Source organism: Lutra lutra, chromosome 6 (genome assembly GCF_902655055.1).
Source record: "Lutra lutra chromosome 6, mLutLut1.2, whole genome shotgun sequence".
NCBI classification, from domain to species: Eukaryota; Metazoa; Chordata; class Mammalia; order Carnivora; family Mustelidae; genus Lutra; species Lutra lutra.
In genome coordinates this window covers 84,572,868-84,592,996 of record NC_062283.1, presented here as the reverse complement: position 1 = coordinate 84,592,996, position 20,129 = coordinate 84,572,868, and the positions used below count along the sequence as shown (strand labels likewise).

General features: G+C 40.4%; 1 protein-coding gene and 1 pseudogene across 2 annotated transcripts in view; both read left to right on the top strand.

The window, feature by feature from the left end:
* Positions 1–620: 620 nt before the first annotated feature.
* Positions 621–8,912, top strand: LOC125101630 (vascular non-inflammatory molecule 3-like; annotated as a pseudogene).
* A 4,617-nt stretch (positions 8,913–13,529) lies between these two features.
* The window catches only part of VNN1 (vanin 1), a 42,971-nt gene continuing 36,371 nt past the window's right edge, over positions 13,530–20,129 (top strand). The window contains exon 1 of one of the 2 annotated variants that reach the window (XM_047734158.1): positions 13,530–13,878. In XM_047734158.1, the coding sequence (XP_047590114.1) occupies positions 13,760–13,878 (119 nt within the window). In that variant the 5' untranslated portion in view covers positions 13,530–13,759. The remainder of the gene's footprint in view (positions 13,879–20,129) is intronic. The other variant, XM_047734162.1, reaches the window with a different exon arrangement.

Below are 20,129 nucleotides of genomic sequence, written 5' to 3'. Positions count from 1 at the left end.
TTTGATGGTCTTTCTAAGAGAAACTAGCAACTGTGGCTCCTGCTGAAATCCTCTTATAATGCAAAAGTCGAGAGCCACCGATCATGAACAAATGAACAGAATCACAAGCATGTATTTCTATTTTCCCCTGGTGTTTTGTGAGCTCTGTTAAAACTGGAGCTTGCCTAGAGTCTGTCTGTGTCTGCTCCAGCCACATACATAAGTTCTCAACAAATGGTTGTTGTGATGGCTGCCTTTTAGAAGAGTTGAGTATTGGCTCTACTAATGGAAATGTCGAACTACCAGGAAAATGTTTTTTATTTAAAAAAAAAAGAGAGAGAGAGAGTCCAAGAGTTTTTTGGATTGGGATGGACTCATCTGATCAGCTCATTAATTGTACTTTGAGAGCAGAATGAACCTCTGAATCAGTGTCAGCAACAGCACTGCATACCTGAGTCAATCCGAGTATGTACTTTCAGCTGTCTGTTTTCTTGTGCAATGTTCTTTCTTAATGTGTTGTGTAACGTATTTGTGAGAAAATACAAATAGCTGGTAGCAAGCAGGGCTTTACCCTGAAAGTTTCTTCGGTGGTTAGATCCATATGAGGATCTGAGCTTATGGAAGGTCTCTCAATTTTAACTATGATTATGTCATATTTTCCAAAATATGTGGCAATATTTGCCCTCTATCCTGAGTGTGGGTGCGCTGGACACTTTTACAGCTACACTCTATGAACGTGCTGTTATATTTCCAAACAGAACAGCAACACCAGCTCCAAAAGAAGAAGCTTCGCTCCTGATGAACAAGAACATAGATGTTTTGGACAAAGTAGTTAGGGTGTCTGTGTGGCTCAGTTGGTTGAGCGACTGCCTTCAGCTCAGGTCATGATCTTGGAGTGCCAGGATCGAGTCCCACATTGGGTTCCCTGCTCAGCAGGGAGTTTGCTTCTCTCTCTGACCCTCTCCCCTCTCATGCTCTCTGTCTCTCATTTTCTCAAATAAATAAAATAAATAAATAAATACATAAACTGGCCGCCAGGCAGATATTATGCCCTTGCTTATGGTCGTTGGGGTACTGTAAAGGAAACTTGAAACTTGGAAAGAGTGTGGGTATTTCGGATTTATGAAGAACCTTTTTTTGCTGCCACTTGTTTTGAACAGGGTGCATAGATCATTGTTACTCCAGAAGATGGAATTTATGCCTGGGTCTTCACAAGAGAGACCATTTACCCCATCTGGAAGATATCCCACACCCTGACGTGAACTGGATTCCATGTAGCGATTCCCCAGAGGTAACATCATTACCCCTTTGATTTTTGAACAAAAAATTGTGATACTTAAAATCAAATAGCAAATCCATTAAGCTTGACTAGTATTCTTGCTGGTAACCAGTCTACGGATCTGGACTTACAAGCTTCTAATGCCTCATAATATGTACCACCTGGCATGACGTGAGACGATGATGCTTGGTTGGTTATTTATTATAGTCTTCTTAATGAACAGTATGTGCATATAGAGTTTTTATAATGTGCTTAATTGGCTTTCGATAAAGCGAAAAAGTTGTAATATCTGGGACCTCTGTTCCCAGATAAAGGAAGTTCACCCATAAACACCTGCCTCCTTTGCAGGAATGGTAAAAAGATAAATGAGCTTATGTTTCCAAAGAGCTTTGACATCACTATCATGTGCAATGTGATCAGTAGGGTGAGTGGAAATTCTGAGACCACAACCCACCACCTCCTAGTTGAGTGATGTTCAGCAGATAACCTATGCACTTGACCTCTCTGTTTCTTTTTCCATAAAACGGAGATAGTAAACAAGACTGTCAAGTGAAGTAATACACATAGAATCTAAATACTGTTGTGCTGTCACCTACATCAGCTGTCACTGTTACCTCTTTTTAACAAAAAGAACTGGATCTGAACATCTTTGTTTTCTTGTCTGAGAGATGTAAGTAATTATTAATAGCTATAGTTTCAGCATGACTTTTTTAGGGAAAATCTGTATAAAACTTAAAAAAGATTGATGAAGTCACTGTAGGTGTATTTACTTTGTTAAAATAGTTCATATGTAATTCCTTCAACAGGCAAAATCTATGCATTAAAAAGTAATTTAATTTGTAAATTAAATTAGCAAACCTATACACTTCTGTTCAGAATTATATCTGTTGAGCACACACACACAAAAGGAACGTCTTTAATAATTTTGACACTTGAAATTGACTGGGCAGTCAAGTCCAGTGCTGCAACATGGGAGCTCTACTGTGTGAGTCAGTCTCGCCCCAGGATTTTCATCTTTGGAAAAACATTCTCTGAGTGTTGCAAGTCTGTGTTTACAGTAACCATGTAACTATAATCCAATGTTTATTTGATTATGGGTATTTTTCCCAGAGCAGGAAGGACTCATTATTTGCAATAATTCAAGAGGCTGGTACTAAAATTCACTCTATTTTCCTGGGCTGATAAAACTGACTTTCCTAGGGCAAAATGTCCCGAAACCTAATAATTAATCTCAGATGAATTATTTTAAGTTGGGAAAGTGGGTGGCCCATGAAATTTTAACTTCTTAGCATCTTGCAGAACTTTATTCAAATGGTAAGCTTTCAATTCTGAGTTATAAAAGAAGAAATCTAATATTTAATATAATGGTAATATTGGTTAAAAAAAGCCACCATTTCTTCCCTACTAATATTTCTCTCTAAGAGAGATATTAGAGGGCCACATGCCCATCCCTGTGTATTTAAATACTATCATTTAGAATATTGACATGTCCTACACCTCCTTGAGCTTTACCCTTGAGAAAGTAACATGAGAAATTAAAATACCTTAATTATTTATCAGAAAAATAAATAAATAAATAAATAAATAAATAAATACATAGAAAGAAAATACGTGGTAGTTTTATTGAAGGTCTTAGTGAATGTTAATATTAACAGTATTGCCCTGTTTTTCCTAAGGGTGGGAAAGAAAATAAATGGTCTGAAGCAATAGTCATAAATCTGTCCTTTCTATTCAAAGATTAGCTCAACGTGAACTGTAGAGGAGCTGAGAGATGATGGAGAGAACCCAACGGCTTCTAAAGGCAGAGAACCCATCAGTTTCCTGGGTTGTCTTCTTGTAGTTACAAAATCCATATTGGCCATTATTTTTTTATTGAGTACCTACTTGGTTCCAGGAACTGTACCTGGTACACTATACATATTATCCCATTCAATTTATGTGGCAGGTGTAACTATTTCCATTTTAAATATCAGGGGAAGAAAGGAGGCTTAAGGTCTCATATTCATAATTAGCATGGCAGAAATTCAAGCAGTTAATTTCCATTTGAGCCCTGTAACTTAATAGACTCTGAGTGCCTGCATGTGCCATATTTTATTTGAAATTACGAGTGACCAGTGAATCCACTCCTTTGACAGAATGTTCTGGATGCTAATTTTTTTTTATTTTTTTCTGCATATCTGTCTCTATAACTTTAGTCTTTGTGCTGTCTTTATTTTGTGTTCATACATATGACTCAGTCCTTCAGATTAGAGCCTTTCAGATATTTGAAACCACCTATCATTCCACCCATTTCATCACCTCAATCTCTTATTTCTCAGATAATGCCCCCAGTGTGGATGGATTTGACACTACTTTAAGAAGCAATTTCATAGTATGTATTTATCTTGGGGTTTCTCATGAGCAGCCTCTAAGGCAGAAAGAAAGCTTTTATGTTGTACTGACAGAAGAGGAAACTGAGCCAGCATAATGAAGCCCTCTTCTTTCTCTTTTCCTCCCTCCCTTCCTTCCTTTCTATTTACCTTCCTTCCTTCCCTCCTTCCTGAAATATTTTGAGTGCATAATGCTGCATTTGTTCTCTATGGAATATAATTGACATAATATTTATCGCTTCCTAGTAAAACTATGCCTTGAATTATAAAAAAGATCCTCCTCATTCGAAGAGTGTGTTGGGGAATGGGAGAAGATATTTGCAAACGACATATCAGATAAAGGGCTAGTGTCCAAAATCTATAAAGAACTTAGTAAACTCAACACCCAAAGAATAATCCAATCAAGAAATGGGCAGAAGACATGAACAGACATTTCTGCAAAGAAGACATCCAGATGGCCAACAGACACATGAAAAAGTGCTCCATATCACTCGGCATCAGGGAAATACAAATCAAAACCACCATGAGATATCACCTCACACCAGTCAGAATGGCTAAAATTAACAAGTCAGGAAATGACAGATGCTGGCGAGGATGCGGAGAAAGGGGAACCCTCCTACACTGTTGGTGGGAATGCAAGCTGGTGCAACCACTCTGGAAAACAGCATGGAGGTGCCTCAAAATGTTGAAAATAGAACTGCCCTATGACCCAGCAATCGCACTACTGGGTATTTACCCTAAAGATACAAATGTAGTGATCCGAAGGGGCACGTGCACCCGAATGTTTATAGCAGCAATGTCTACGATAGCCAAACTATGGAAAGAACCTCGATGTCCATCAACAGATGAATGGATAAAGAAGATGTGGTATAAATACACAATGGAATACTATGCAGCCATCAAAAGAAATGAAATCTTGCCATTTGCAACGACGTGGATGGAACTAGATGGTATCATGCTTAGCGAAATAAGTCAATCGGAGGAAGACAACTATCTTATGATCTCCCTAATATGAGGGAGAGGAGATGCAACATGGGGGGTTAAGGGAGTAGGAGAAGAGTAAATGAAACAAGATGGGATTGGGAGGGAGACAAACCATAAGTGACTCTTAATCTCACAAAACAAACTGAGGGTTGATGGGGGGAGGGGGGTTGGGAGGGGGGGTGGGGTTATGGACATTGGGGAGGGTATGTGCTGTGGTGAGTGCTGTGAAGTGTGTAAACCTGGTGATTCACAGACTTGTACCCCTGGGGATAAAAATATATTATATGTTTATAAAAAATAAAAAAAAAAAAGAAGAGTGTGTTGGGTACCTGGGTGGCTCAGTCCATTGAGCATCTGACTCTTGGTTTCCACTCAGGTCATCATCTTGTGGTCATGGGATCAAGCCCTGAGTTGGGTTCTGTGCTCAGCAGGGAATCTGCTTGAGATTTTCTCTCTCCTCTCCCTCTGCCCCTCCCCTTGCTCTCTCTCTCTCTCTCTCAAATAAATAAATAAAATCTTGAAGAAGAAGAAGAAGAAGAAGAAGAAGGAGGAGGAGGAGGAGGAGGAGGAGGAAGAGGAGGAGGGGAGTGTGTTCTATTTCAACCCCTTCATTTAACTGTCTGGAAGCACTTTATGAGAGAAAGCATTGCTTCTCTTCTTTTTCCTCTTAATCCACCTCTTTTCCGGTGCTTCAGTCTCACATGGCAGTTGAGAGTCTGGTATATTAAAATAGATTAGCTTTTAGGGGGCCTAGGCAAATCAGGTGAAGGAGAGTGAGAGGTACAGGCTTCCAGCTATGGAATGAATAAGTCATGGAATAAAGGCACAGCATAGGGGATGTAGTCAGTGGTATGCTGATAGTGGTGTATGGTGCCCAATGCAGCTGGACTGGTGGTGAACACAGCATGGTGTATAGAGTTGTCCCACCATTATTTTCTACACGTAAAACCAATGTAATATTGTGTGTCAATTGTACTTCAAAAAATAAGCAAAATAAAAGAGATAAGTTTTCATAAAGATGAAGATTATATTGCTTGTGAAATGTTAGATCTTTTATGATTAAATTCTTAACCTAGAGCTTGTATTCTAACTAACAGGCAAATAAAGTGCCATTTTGGAAGATTAGAAATCACTAAAATATAGTAAGCTTGAGGCAATATGTATTAAGTTAGGTTTGGCTACACCCGGGTGCAACAAAGTCTCAGCTGTCTGGCCAAGGACAACTCTATCTACATTGTAGCAAATACTGGGGCAAGAAGTCAGGCAGTGCCAGTGACCCTCAGTGTCCTCATGGTGGTCATTACCAATACAACATTGATGTGGTGTTTGATTCTGAGGGTGGGCTGTTGGCACGCTACCGTAAGGTGAGAATTTCTTCATTTGCTTATCTTTGGTATATGGTATGTATATATACTCCTCTGTTGAATGTGGGTGAAACAACTATAATGAGTGAATTTCTTAATTATTATGTTTTAGTTGAACAGGGGATTTTATTTACCTTGGTCTCCTATAAGTGTTCTGAGTTTGAATTAATTATTAAACAGAATATGGCAGAAAATTGAGACAATGGGATAATATTCTCACAAAGATTTTAATAGTCTCTGAGAAAGAAGGCAAAATGTAGTTTCACCCGTGATTTAATACCAAGGTTAGTTTTCTGGCTCAGTTTGTTAACATTTTACTAAGCTGTAGTCAGTCATTCATTCCATTAGGGCTTGTCTTTTCTTCTCTCTCTTTTTAAAATTCAAGTAAGCTCTATGCCCAGCGTGGGGCTTGAACTCATGACCTAGAGATCAAGAGCCATATGCTCTACCAACTGAGCCAGCCAGGTACCCCCATTAGGACGGTTTTTATTGCAACAATAGAAAATCCCAAATGAAATTTACTTAAAAACACTCCATGGAATTTCCTTATGTATCTGAAAAACTCTAAAACATAGGAAGGGTGGGTCTAGTTTCAGATGTAGTCTATCCCTCAGAGGCTTTAAAGATGTCAGCCATTCCTCTAGCTCTCTTAGCCTGTCCTCCAGCTCTTACTCAGGCTGTCCTTTTAGAGGCCACATAGTGCCCAACACAAAGCTTACATTCTGTAGCAGCAAAATTGAGAGGAAGAGTGCATTTCTTACTCCTAGAACACTGGCGAAAGGCTCATCATGCCATGAGTCCAGTTAGGCTTCCTGCCGTCCTTGAGCTGATCACTGCAGGAGGGAGGATAAGCTACCACCCAGACGGAGCAGGGAGGAGTCGGCTATCCTCTCTGAAGCGGAGGACGTGTTGCCAGAATATGTATAAGTACACATTGAGCCTAATCAAAACCTGAGCAAATACTCCTGAGTCCAGGCAAAATGGAATTTGGGGACAATAATCAAGCTGGGAAAATCACAAATGGCTTACTGATTAGCAAGGTTTCGCTATGACATTGTCTAAATTCACTTTAAATGTACTTCACTTATATAAACCTAGCAGTATCATAGGGAGATATGGCAAAGTTAATCTTATTAACACGAATTAGACTTCACACCGCCAGTGCTGTTGGTATTTCAAGAATATACCAATAAAAAATCTGAAATTTGTAAGGTTCAAAATTTCAACCTGTGATGTTAAGACAGAAATACTTTTTGAATATCATTTGTAGATATGATTTCATTTGTTAATTGAGGGAAACTGGTTTTTGATTAACATCATGGTAATAAAACTCACAGTGGTATGCTGGGTGTGATTCATACAAATCTTTTGTGTAATTGTTTAAATATGCACATCAGCATGAAGGGGAAAAATTTTATGGATACAGAGCACCTCTATTTGGCAGTTTTCTTACTAATTTTCCCCTTCTTTTGCTTTTTGATAGCAGTACAATCTTTTTGCACCTGAAATTCAATTTGATTTCTCCAAGGATCCAGAATTTGTGACTTTTGACCCTCCCTTTGGGAAGTCTGGCATTTTCATTAGCTTTGACTTTTTCCCCATGACCTGGCCATTGTAGTGGTGGTTGATCTTTACGTTGACAGCATTCTCTACCCTGTGACATGGTACAACACGCTGCACCTTCTCTCAGCTGTTCCCTTCCACTCTGCATGGGCCAGAGCCATGAGATTCAACCTCCTTGCTGCGAATACCCACAACACCAGCGTGCACATGACAGGTACTTCACACCCATCCCGAACCCGGTGGCCATGACAGTCTCAGGAAGTCTTCATTGGTTTTCAAGCCACATTTTTCTTTAATAATGCTTTTATGAGCTCTAATGTCACAAAATTAATGATAGCATAGATTTCTGAACTGACATTATTTAAAAAACATTATCCCTATGAGTACAGAAGGAGGTGGACGTTATTATCTCAATTTCATATGAAGGAAAATTGGAATTAAAGAGAAGTCAAGGGGTGCCTGGGTGGCTCAGATGATAAGGCATCTGTGTTTTGGCTCAGGTCATGATCCCAGGGTCCCTGGATGGAGTCCTGTATCAGGCTCCCTGCTCAGCGGGGAGCCTGCTTCTCCCTATGCCTCAGCCTCTCTCTCTCTCTCTGTCTCTCATAAATAAATAAATAAAATATTAAAAAAAGAAGAAAAGTCAAGTGACATAAACAAAATGAAACAAAACAACATAAAGAACCAAGGCCAGATTTAAAGAACTTTGCAGCCAGCATCCATTAGTCATATTGAAATAAATCTTGTTGAGGCAATAAAATCAATTTAAACTTAAGCAGATCTTTAAAATTTATCCTTCATAGCATCTGCGCTCAAGGTATGGCAGGCTCCTCTCTTGACTGCTTGGTTACTTGTTGATCCAGTGGAAGAAACTTAACCACAAATAAATTAAGACAGGTCGGTGGGGAGCTAAAATTATTCTTTGTATTTGGGGAGTTTTCTAATTGTTAAGTTGGCTGAAAAGGGGGTAGTTTACGTAAAAAAGACAAGCCACCCAAGTCAATTGATAATTTCAGATCATTATGGGAGGCGCAGAGTCAAATTGGAGCTATGCCAGTGTAACAAGCTATCTCCTTGATTATCCTGAAAGTGCTTATGGATTGATAAAGTTGTACCTATTTTCTAATGAAAATGATTCCATTGGTTTGAGACCATGCAAAATTTGGAACCAGTATTTGTGTGACTTTGCATTCACTTCTGTAGGGAGTGGAATCTGCACACGGGAAGTGGTCCAAGTGTATTGCTATGACATGGAAACAGAGAGTTGGCCAGCTGACTTCAGTATTGAAGTCCCAGCTTCAAAATGAACCCACCTACCCAGAGGCTGTGGATTGGAGTGCTTATGCCAGAAGCTTCAAGCCTTTCTTGTCCTAGCAGTCAGATTTTCTGGGAATGACTTATTTTGATAAGCTCACCTTCACTGAGCTTAAGAGAAACAAGGGAAATTACACAGTTTGTCAGAAAGTCCTGTGTTGTCATTTAACTTACAAGATGTCTGAGAAGTGAACAGATGAGATGTACGTATTAGGGGCTGTTGATGGACTGCACATGAAGGTCAATATTACTTGAGGGAAAAAATGCTTCAGTGAGTTAGAATGGATATTTTTATTTATTAGTTAGTTTGTTTTTTTTTTTTAACTAGACCATCACTGCATTTAAAATCAATAAAAATTGTGCTGGATTCAATTAGTTGGTATAATGCTAACATTGACTACTGAAGTTTTCCCCCCAGAATGCCTTATTTGTTTAGCTTTAGCAAAAACGGAATTAGCTTTCTTGGCTGCAAAGGAAAACACAAAGCAGATTGATCCATTCTCAACCATCCAGACTCAGGAAGTTTAAAAGGCTGCAACTTCCGTGCTTTCTTGTTTTGTGTCAGGTGGCTTTAGAGCAGTGTGTTCCAAAAGGTCTTCAACTGGAGTCCAGAATAGGAACTTCATTTCCCATCACAAGGCAGTGAAGTCAAGATGAGTGAATGATTTATAATAGATTGGCTTTAAACAAATATTTTATTAATAAGTTCAAATTAGAATTAGAAATCTTACAGGATTCCCCATCGGTGCCCCGGGATCTTGGTCATGCTGCTTTGAACAAGGAGGAGGTAGACCAGATGGAGTGATGGGCAGCAAAGCAAGGTTTACTGAGTGAGAGCAAAGTGATAGTACAAAGCTCCCAAGGAATCAATGGACCTGAAAGGGTAGGTTGCCACTGGTGTTTCTAAGTCTAGGGGTTTTTATGAGCTTGTTGGCAGGCTGTTTCAATTTTATTAACCCTCCCTGCACCTGTCATTCAATCAGATTTTTTGTCACAGGGGAAAGGGTGGAGGGCTCTTTCCAAGGTGATGTAAAATCCTTTCAAGGGTGGTTTCCTTTTAGGGTGGGGCCCTTCTCCCAGCTTGCCTTCCAACTATCCTTCATCAGAACTATCTCTAGGGAGGCGTGGGTGGCTCAGTCGGTTAAGCTTAAGTGTATGAGTTCCGCTTAAGCTTTAGTGTATGAGTTCCGCTCAGATCGTGATCCCAGAGTCCTGGCATCAAGCCCCACAAGGGGCTCCTGCTCCGTGGGGAGTCTGCTTCTCCCTCTCTGTGTGCTGCTCCCCTGCTTTGTGCTCTCTCTCTTTCTCTGACAAATAAACATAATCTTTCAAAAAATAAAATAAAAAAAAGTATCTCTAATTATGAGCAATAGTGCTCTGACTTTTTTAAAATCTAGTTTATTGCTTTTCACTTTATTAAAAAAGTTAATCTTGACCCATTGAACTGATTTTAGGATTCACTAATGGCTATGACCTGCAGTTTGAAAAGACTGCTTCAAAGGTGTAGGAAACAAAGGCTGGCTACACCAAGATGAGCCATTTTGGCATGAAGATTATTGTGAGATTAAAAAGAAATCAAAAGTCAGCAGACTCATAAAAAGCTCTTTATCTCCCCCACAACTGCCTAAGAAGAATTCAGATAGAAGATCTCCTCTAGGAGAAGATCACCATAGATAACTCTGACTACGTTGTAACATGAATGAAGAGTGGCAGACAGGGAGGAACCGAACCCCTCACAAGGCCTATTTGAACAAATTGTCTCTGTCCCTTGTTTCTGAGTGGCTCTGCAAACATTTGTTTACCAAATGGTTATTCTTTTTCCTCTTCCTCTGAATTGCATTCCATCTCTTTGAAGTCCAAGACCCCTATGTCTTTCTCCTTACTTCAGAATGACATGTGTACCTCATTTCGCCTGACTGCCTTTGGAATTTCCATGTCTGTGTGGATTCCCCATAAGTACAAAATTCAATTTGACTTTCTGCTGTTAATCTGTCTCATGTCAACTCAGTTCTTACTCTGACTAGAAGGACCATGAAGGGGACATAAAAGTCTTCCTCCCTGACAGACACAACTTAACAAATTTTCCTCTATTCCTTGAGATTGTGTCTCTTCCGGAGAAAATATTTCCAAGATTTCTGACCACCTCTGTCTCTCCTTTGCTTACATAGATATGCACATTACTGAAGTGTCAAACCGCTGACCTGAGAACTTGTAGGGAGTTTGTGGGGTCAGCTTTCACCATGTTTGAATAATTCTCCCTTAGTGGCACATTTGCCACATGTTATGTTTTCCACAGATCATTCTCAGTGGAAGTCAACTTGTTCCTGAGAGACATGATGAGGTAGGAGGAATTCAGGATGATAAATTTCTTTGAGCAGATCGGGTAGACTTGGCATCATGAAAATCTTTGAAATTATGAAGCAGTTTTGCAATGCCATGACTTACATTATATGGCAAAACTTTAAAGGCAAGGGGGACCTATAATATGGAAGCAAAGTTGTGGTTCTAGATGCCTTTTTTTTTTTTTAAGATTTTATTTATTTGTCAGAGAGAGAGGGCACAGGCAGGCAGAGGGGCAGGCAGAGGCAGAGGGAGAAGCAGGCTCCATGCTGGACAAGGAGGCAGATGTGGGACTCGATCCCAGGATGCTGGGATCATGACCCGAGCTGAAGCAGCTGTTTAACAGACTGAGCCACTGAGGCATCCCAGTTCTAGATGTCTTTAGGCTGTGATGGAAAATTTGGGGTTCATTTTTCTACATAAATGTGGTGTTGAGATCCAAGGCAATAGTAGGGATATGGAGAATTATAAAAAGAAATCACTTGTGGACGATGGCAACTAATGTTCTCTTTATTTGCGTGGTGTAGAAGGCCCAAGTTAAATGCACCTATAGCTTGCTTCATGGATATGTTATTTTATGAAGTTGTTATAACAGGAGCAATAATGGATACTATTTCATGAGTTAAAAGAATTTTTTAATACATCTTTTTAAACCACTTCTGCCATAGTTTACTTGATGCACTTTCACCCAGCTCACTCTCCTATTCGACCTTTAAATCTGGCACGTGGGTCTTCTGACACCAAATCCTGTGTGCGTGTTACTATTTTAGAGTGAGGTTGCTGGAGAAGAGCCTCTGGGCTGGAAACCAAAGCTCTGCATTGGAGTTAATCCTTTGATTTCTTTGATTGGGTTTCAGGAGATGGATGTCCCAGGAGCCGGAGCAGAGCTTCTGTGCCTGTCTGAGTGTGGGTCCTGTATGGGAGAGTGTTTGAGAAGGACCCTCAGCACTTAGGGCAAGGACCTGGGAGATGATTGTGAGCCCCTCCCCCAGGCATACTTTCAGGATTGCACTGGCAAAGAAAGGGAGAAAAATCAAAACAAAACAAAACAAAACAAAAAAACCCGCTTCGTGTCTGTTTAGAAGAGCTGTCACAAATTGGCCGAAACAACAAACTTAAAATTTAAAAAGCAGCGGATCTGTCTCACGTGTTTGACATTTTACATACTTGATTTAGCACAGACTCATTTGTGGGAGGTGCCTTTATCCTACATGGAGAGGTGACGTAAGTCTGTGTAAGCGTGGGTGTGTATAACAGAACATGTATTTAAATGGAGGGGCACCTTAGAAAACTTTTGTGTTATCTACTCTAATGCATGCAAATGTTTTTCTATCATTTGTCAACACACAGGGTGAACAGGGTGATCCTAGTTGACTAAGACACAGGAAGTTGAAAAACAAGGTCCTCTTGTAATTATGAATAACTTTTTAAAAAATTATGAATAGCTTTTTTAACTAGTTAAAAGTGTTGCATTATCTCTTTATTCCACTCTTAAGTTGTACTTGTATGGAAATTAGTTACTTAGAATGGAAATAAAAAAGAAAAAAGAAATGATCTTCTTCAGACCACACCCTATTCCCTTCTGACATTGTTCTATTGTAAAAGAAAGCCTCACCCCGGATACTCAGATTTGTGGCAGTCTGCGCTAGCCAGGGAGCCTCCTTATCAAGGGCCACCCTGTCACCTTTCCCCTAGTCACTGTTGGTGCCTCAGTCCGAAGATCCTGAGCTCTTTTTCTCTCCATTGGTCACTGATTAACTCTGAGAAGAGATAAACAGGAGGGCCAGGGAGCTCTTGGGTTCATGTGGGAGTGGTTGAGGCTCCCTTGGAGTCGGAGTTACCTTTTTTTTTTTTTTTTTTTTTATTTGCCAGAGAGAGAGAGGGAGAGAGAGCAAGCACAGGCAGACAGAATGGCAGGCAGAGGCAGAGGGAGAAGCAGGCTCCCTGATGAGCAAGGAGCCCGATGTGGGACTCGATCCCAGGACGCTGGGATCATGACCTGAGCTGAAGGCAGCTGCTTAACCCACTGAGCCACCCAGGCATCCCCGGAGTTACCTTTTTCTCACAAAGGATAGGACGATTGCTCTCCTAGACTTTTCCCAGATGTTTATTTCCATTCCATTTAATTCTTCACAGTTCTGGTAGGCTAGAGATATTCTGGTCAGCAGATACAGCCCTTATCTCTGCTCCCATCAAATCAGGATTCTCTATCCAGGGGCTATGATACTCAGATCCTTAACACCTCGTGCTGGATCTAGGATTCTTTACTCTGTCTTCTGTCTTCTACTCTGTCTGGTGGCTACATTGGTACCTGGTGGCCCCAGCCTCCTCATCACCCATGTCACCCCCAGGCACTGCTACTTCCTCTCTCTAGCCCCAGAAACTGCAGAATCACCTGATCCCCGTGGTTTCCCAGCTTGATCACCATGACTAAACAACCAAACTGCCTCTCTGCAAGTTATTTCGATCCTTATATTTTAACACTGCAAGCTTTTTTATTACTTTGAGCTATCTTATCTCCTGCCCCTCTCGCCTACCCCTCTCATTTTATTTACCATGACTTATAAATGAGGAGCTCTGACGGATCACGATCCCCAGAGCAGTGTCTTCCTACATTCTTTCTTTGGAGAGAGAAATCATTCTGGCTTCAACTACTATTTCTGAGGCAGCAGAGTATAATTCACAGGTGAGCAAAAATAATTTTTAAATTTCTTTTCTTTTTATGGGAGCCAGTTCAAGCCACAGAATAATGGTTAGGGGTAATGTTAAAAAAAAATTAAAAAGTTTTATAAGGTCCTATGGCAAATATATAGATACACACATAGGTATTTTTATTCCTACACCGTACTTCACTGTATCAGTTGGATTAATGTCCATAAGGAAGCCGCAAGTGTGCTAGTCATTAAATATTACTAAGTACCAAGAAGTCAACTGAGTCAATTTAAACATCATGTTGGCTTTGTTTGAGTATTCTTGAATCTGATAGCATTTCATCTCTTAAAAAAGTTCCATTGAGTTTTAGAAAAGGGAAGATTTTTGAAGACAGAGAGGGTGTGAAAAAAGAAATTATTATCAAAACAATGCATTATTTTAGGCAAGGTGGCTCTCCTAAGGAGAACTTAAAGATTAATTCCTGGAGTGGGCCCCCGGGGAAATTCTGGGTTGGCTGGTTAAAGTCCGCATTTCTGGGAGAAGCTGAAGTTGCAGTGAGGTTAGGCATTAAGTCTTGTTTGGTTTAGAATAAACGACTCCATTTTGGGCCTGTTGTCGTGTTTTTAATAATTTAATATCTAGGCGTATATATTTATAGCAACCCAGAGGCCGATTTCTCATCTTTTACCTTACAGAACACTCAGTGACTCTCACTCAGTTCTGACGCACAATCCCGATGTGTTTCCCACACCATTAATTGTCTGACACCGGCTGGGGGTCCTATAATTCAACTCCATTCTGTCACTGTGTACCTGGAAAGCATGTCAGGTCCCACAGGTAAAGGGCTCAGTCCCACAAAACTGCCCTCTCCCCACTTCAGATCCCAGTGGTGAGCCCAGGTTGTGTCACCCGTGCATCTGACTGTCTGGCTATGGAACAGAGGGTCCAAGGACCCCCTCTTTCAGTTTGGTTAATTTGCGGTAGGGGCTCACAGAACTCACACATTTTACTGACTGGATTACCAGTGTTAAAAAACAAAAATCGACCTGGTAATTTTGAAGATCTAATTTGGCTTTTTAAATGATTCAGGAATCAGGCAGGCAGCATCTCATCTAGCAAGCAGAGGGGAGCTCCCCTGAGCTCAACAAGAGACAGGTTTTTAAAAATTATTATTATTATTTTAATATAATTTTAAAAAAGATTTTATTTTTTTTTTTTAAGATTTCATTTATTTATTTGTCAGAGAGAGAGAGCACAAGCAGAGGCAGAGGGAGAAGCAGGCTCCCTGCTGAGCAAGCAGCTTGATGTGGGACTCGATCCCAGGATGCTGGGATCATGACCCGAGCCAAAGTCAGCTGCTTAACTGACTGAGCCACCCAGGCGTCCCAAGAGACAGGTTTTTAAAGGCAGGGAAGGGTTTTTAAAAAAAGGAATGAATTAGCAAGGAATGCATTAGCAAGGAATACATTGTTTAGGCAAGGTTGCCCTCTTAAGGGGGAGTAATAGGGACCTATCAGTAAATGTTCTAGAATTGACCAGGAAATTCAATGTTGACTGGTGAAAGGTTACATTCGTGGGGGTATTACAATTGCATTTAGGTTAGATGTTTAGTCTTGGTTTATTGACTTGGGGCCTTTACCTAAGTAATGCCATTTTGGGCTGGTGGTTTTCTTTCCAACAATCCCCTCCTTTTGATCAGACTTTCAGTTTAACTGAGAGACAAGATCAAAATTTAAGACATGAATGCCACTCATAGCTACTGCTCTGAGGTTCTTGAAACTTTTGCTGATCCCTTGTGTGGCTTTCACAGGTCATGACCTTTGTCTCTGGGATAGTTAGAGGTTATGAATTCAGGTTTATATTTTTTAATTCAGTTATCCTTGGTTCCTTTTCTGATGTGCTGCATTTAAAGCTTTTGAAAGAATATAATGCACCAGGCAGATTATTCTGATTACTACAAGTGGGATAATTCTCATTGTTTGGAGTGAGCTTTGAAGCCGTGGTCCCTAATGCAGGGTCCTTGAGCAAAATAGAATTCTAAGAATTCTTGGGACATTTTTACTACAAAAAGGTGCTTTTATTAAATCATGGCAACAGAACCCATGGGCAGAAAGAGATGCACTTGTGATTGTGACATGTAATTTTGATTATACATTTTGGAGTTGGGAGGCAGTAGAGGTAACAAGTCTCTGAAAGGATTTCTGATGTTAAAGAAGACTTAAAGGATCCTGGAAGTCTGGTTGTTGTCAAGCTAAGGATGCTTTTAGTCTTGGGCAAAATGGCAAAGTGGGCAAAGCATTAATATTAAGGCAGCTGTGATTTCCTTGAGGAATGTCACACTCTGCATGCCCAGGTATTTATCAATGGGCTGCAAGTGGTAGGGAAATTTAATTTTATTTACATTTCCCCTACCTTTGTTCTCCTCCTTGGTCCCTAAGAGCCAATCCAATCAAAATCAAGTAAAAAAGGGAGACCCCGGGCGCCTGGGTGGCTCAGTGGGTTAAGCTGCTGCCTTCCGCTCAGGTCGTGGTCTCGGGGTCCTGGGATCGAGTCCCCCGTCGGGCTCTCAGCTCAGCGGGGAGCCTGCTTCCCTCTCCCTCTCTCTCTGCCTACCTCTCTGCCTACTTGTGATCTCTGTCTGTCAAATAAATAAATAAATAAAATCTTTAAAAAAAAAAAAAAAAGGGAGACCCCATGGAGGGAGTCACTTTGTTAAGCCAAAAGGCTTGCTTTGTGAATCTTACGTGATTGGTTGAGCTTTAACTTCCCTAGAAGTGTTAATCTGGACTAAAGTTGCAGCCAACAGATAATCGAGGGCTATTCTATTATCAAGAACAACTTTGGCCAGAGCGTCTATGGATCTTAGTTGGGCAGCTGTTGCTTCGCAATGGATTCTCCAACAGTTTCAAGAATTAAGGAGAAGTTCCCCATCACAGCCTTGTTTATGTTTTGTACCCTTGCCCAAGAAGTAGGAACCTGCCCAAAGGAGTGAATCCTGAATCCTGAAAGCCTCCTGGTAGACCTTTTCTAACTTGATTATGTGAATTCAGGGGAGTTGACCGATGAGATGGAGGGGCTCAGATTTCAGGTTCCTAGTGTGAAATAAATAGTTTGCTCTAAATTCCAGAGGTTACCGATCTTAGCAATGGCCTGGGAGATAAAGATGAGGGTATAACCTTTCCAGGCCAATGCCAGAGTGAAGGAAGGGAAAATAAGAAGGGGTTTCAGTGTTCGGTTTAAGTAGGAAGTCTTGATCTGTCTTCTCGGCCAGAGCAGTATACCTCAGTGTCAGCTACTTCTCTTCCTTGTCAGTTTGATTCAGAGGTCTCCAGTGTCTGCACAGGACCCAGGTGTCAGGTGGAGTCTTTTTTACCTGTGCGACGTGTACCCAAGGTTGAATACATTCTAGTTTTGCAGCAGTGTTAGTGGTCAGGAACACTTGGTAAGGTTCTTTCCAGAGGGGCCTGAGGTCTTCCTCTGATGATGTGTTCAGAATACTTGGTCACCAAGCCCTAAATTGTGGTAAACAAGATCCTTTGAGATGGCACCTGGGAAGGCTTCTCCAACCCGTTGATGACAGGCTTGAGCATAAGGCATTAGAGACTTAGAGTAGTGGTGATCCTAGCACGTGACAAGGGATCAACAGGAGGTTATATTTGATAGAATTCCAGGTCAGCAAGGTTTTCATTAAGGCCCATATGATTCACCCAGTGAAGTGGGTGCCTTGATCACTGGAGATTATAGAAGATACATTTCAAGTGGAATCACATTTTTTAGCAGGTCCCCTCCCACTGTGAGAGCATCGGTCTTGTGGTAGGGAAAGGCTTCAACGCATCTGGAAAACATGCATACAGTAACAAGGACATACTGATAACCCATACTTAGTGACAATTGAATGAGGTCTAGCTGCAGGTAGGTGTTCAAAGGGTCTACAGGGAGGAGGTTTGAGGACACTGGAGACAAAAATCAGCTTTTCCGGATTATGGATCTGACAAATTAAATGTTACTGGCAGACGTTTTGTTTTGTTTTGTTTTGTTTTGTTTTGTTTTCAGTTTCATAGAAGTTTCTCCACGAATGGCTATAACTCAAGTCATCATCTTAAATGCCTTACAGTGGATAAAGGAATGCAAAAATCAGAAAAGAGGGTTTTCAAGGAGCTGGGAAAAAAGAAGCAGCCATCTTGGGTTTCCCATAGCCCCGACTGTTCATTTAATTCACAGCCATTGTTTACCCATCTCATTTTCTCCAATTCAGGAGGAGACTATTGCCATGTTATAAGGAGATCAGGATGGCAAAAGCCTGGCAATGAGGAACCATTTTGGCAAAAGCAGAATGGACCTCATCCGGGTGTGTTACAATCATTATAGATTCTGTTGCTGCTGCGTTTGCAGTGGAAGTCGGCTGGATCACATATTCAGAGTTCCAAAGATTCCTTTTTCACAAACCTTCTACAATTTTTTTGACACTCTGATTTTGTTCTAAGTTTTCCCTCTTTAAATAGCCAGGCTCACTTTAGGACAAAATTACTTTGTTTTTCCTTAACAAAAATATATCTCTATTCATCGTAATTTTTTTCTTAAAAAAGTGCATCTTACTTTCTTTGCATAAAACTTACTTTCCTTATTATTTCCAGTGGTCTAATAAGTTATTACACTTACTAGAATATTTAAGTCTTAGAAATCTCAATTTCTAGTGAAAATTAAGTAGTAAATGAACTGTCTCTCTAACCACAATTCTTTAGCTTTGCAAATTATGAATATATCTCATAATAATTAGAAGCATATGCCTTTTTAAATTTTCCAGTGTAGCGCAAAGAGTTCCAGATATCTTTTAGTTTCTCTGTAATTAGAAGCCAAAAATAGATAAGCCTACGTTTAGTAATCAATGTCTTAGTATTTTGTTTTGTAACAGGATTTTTTCTGTCGGTGCCCCTGCTTCTTGGTCACACCACTTCGAAGAATGAAGAGGTATAGACAGAGTGGTGGGCAGCAAAGCAAGATTTATTGAGTTGTAGCAAAGTGATAGCACAAAGCTCCTGAGGAGAGAGGGGACCTGAGAGAGTTGCCACCAGAGTTTTTTTTTTTTTGCTTGTTTTTAATTTTTTTTATTTATGTGAGAGTGAAACAGTGAGAGAGGAACATAAGCACGGAGAGTGTGGGAGGGAGAAACAGGCTTCCTACTAAGCAGGGAACCCCACGCGGGGCTCGATCCCAGAACTGGGACCATGATCTGATAGCAGATGCATAACAACTGAGCCACCCAGACGGGAGTTTCTTCTTCTAGGGGTTTTTATGCACTTGTTGTCAGACTGTTTTAATCTGATTAACCCTCCCTGTATCTGTCATCCAGTCAGGTTTTTGTCACATGGAAAGGGTGGAGGCCTTCCTACTGGGTATAAAATCCTTTCAAGGGTGGTTTCCTCTTAGGGCAGGGGCCATTTGTTCCTGCCTGTTCTCCTTCATCAGTTTTACTTGGATCTAGATATTAAACAAATTTAATTTAACTCATCATTTAACCTGACTTGGCAAGATTTTAAGGTTTTAGGTTACCAGTAAGATTTGAGAAAACAATTAAAAGGGTTACCTAAAATTTTTTTATGTCTATTTAATTAACTTGCTATTAACAATTATGCTTAGATTACTCAAAAACTAGTCAGCCGTTCTTTCAAGCTATTTTTCTTTTGAATACTCGGTAAAAGAGATAACATTGACTTACGACTTGTAAGTAAATGCAGGTAGAATAAAAGTTTCAGTTTTATTGCTGATAACTCTAAAGACATGTCTATTTTAATTAAACCAATAATCTTAAACTTTCAAATTGAATCTTTTTCCAGATCATATGAACTTGAAAAAAACCATTTGGGTTAGTTTCTTTTTGATAGGTTTAGAATGGTCAATCCTTATTAGCACTTGTCTTCAACTAACAGAGCTCTTTCGAAAATTAGCAATACCATCCAGAGGTAGAATAATATTTATTTTTATTTTTTTAAAGATTTTATTTATTTGCGAGAGAGAGCGAGCGAGCGAGAGAGTACACACAAGCAGGCAGAGAGGCAGGCAGAGGAGCGAGAGAAGCAGGTTCCCTGCCGAGCAAGGACCCCAATGCGGGACTCGATCCTAGGACCCTGGGATCATGACCTGAGCCGAAGGCAGCGGCTTAACCAACTGAGCCACCCAGGTGTCCCAATATCTCACATTTATAACAAACCCACAAACACGTGGATGCAAGAACATTATCGTTACAATGTTGGGGAAGATTTTTAAGATTTGTACTTGTCCCTGGAA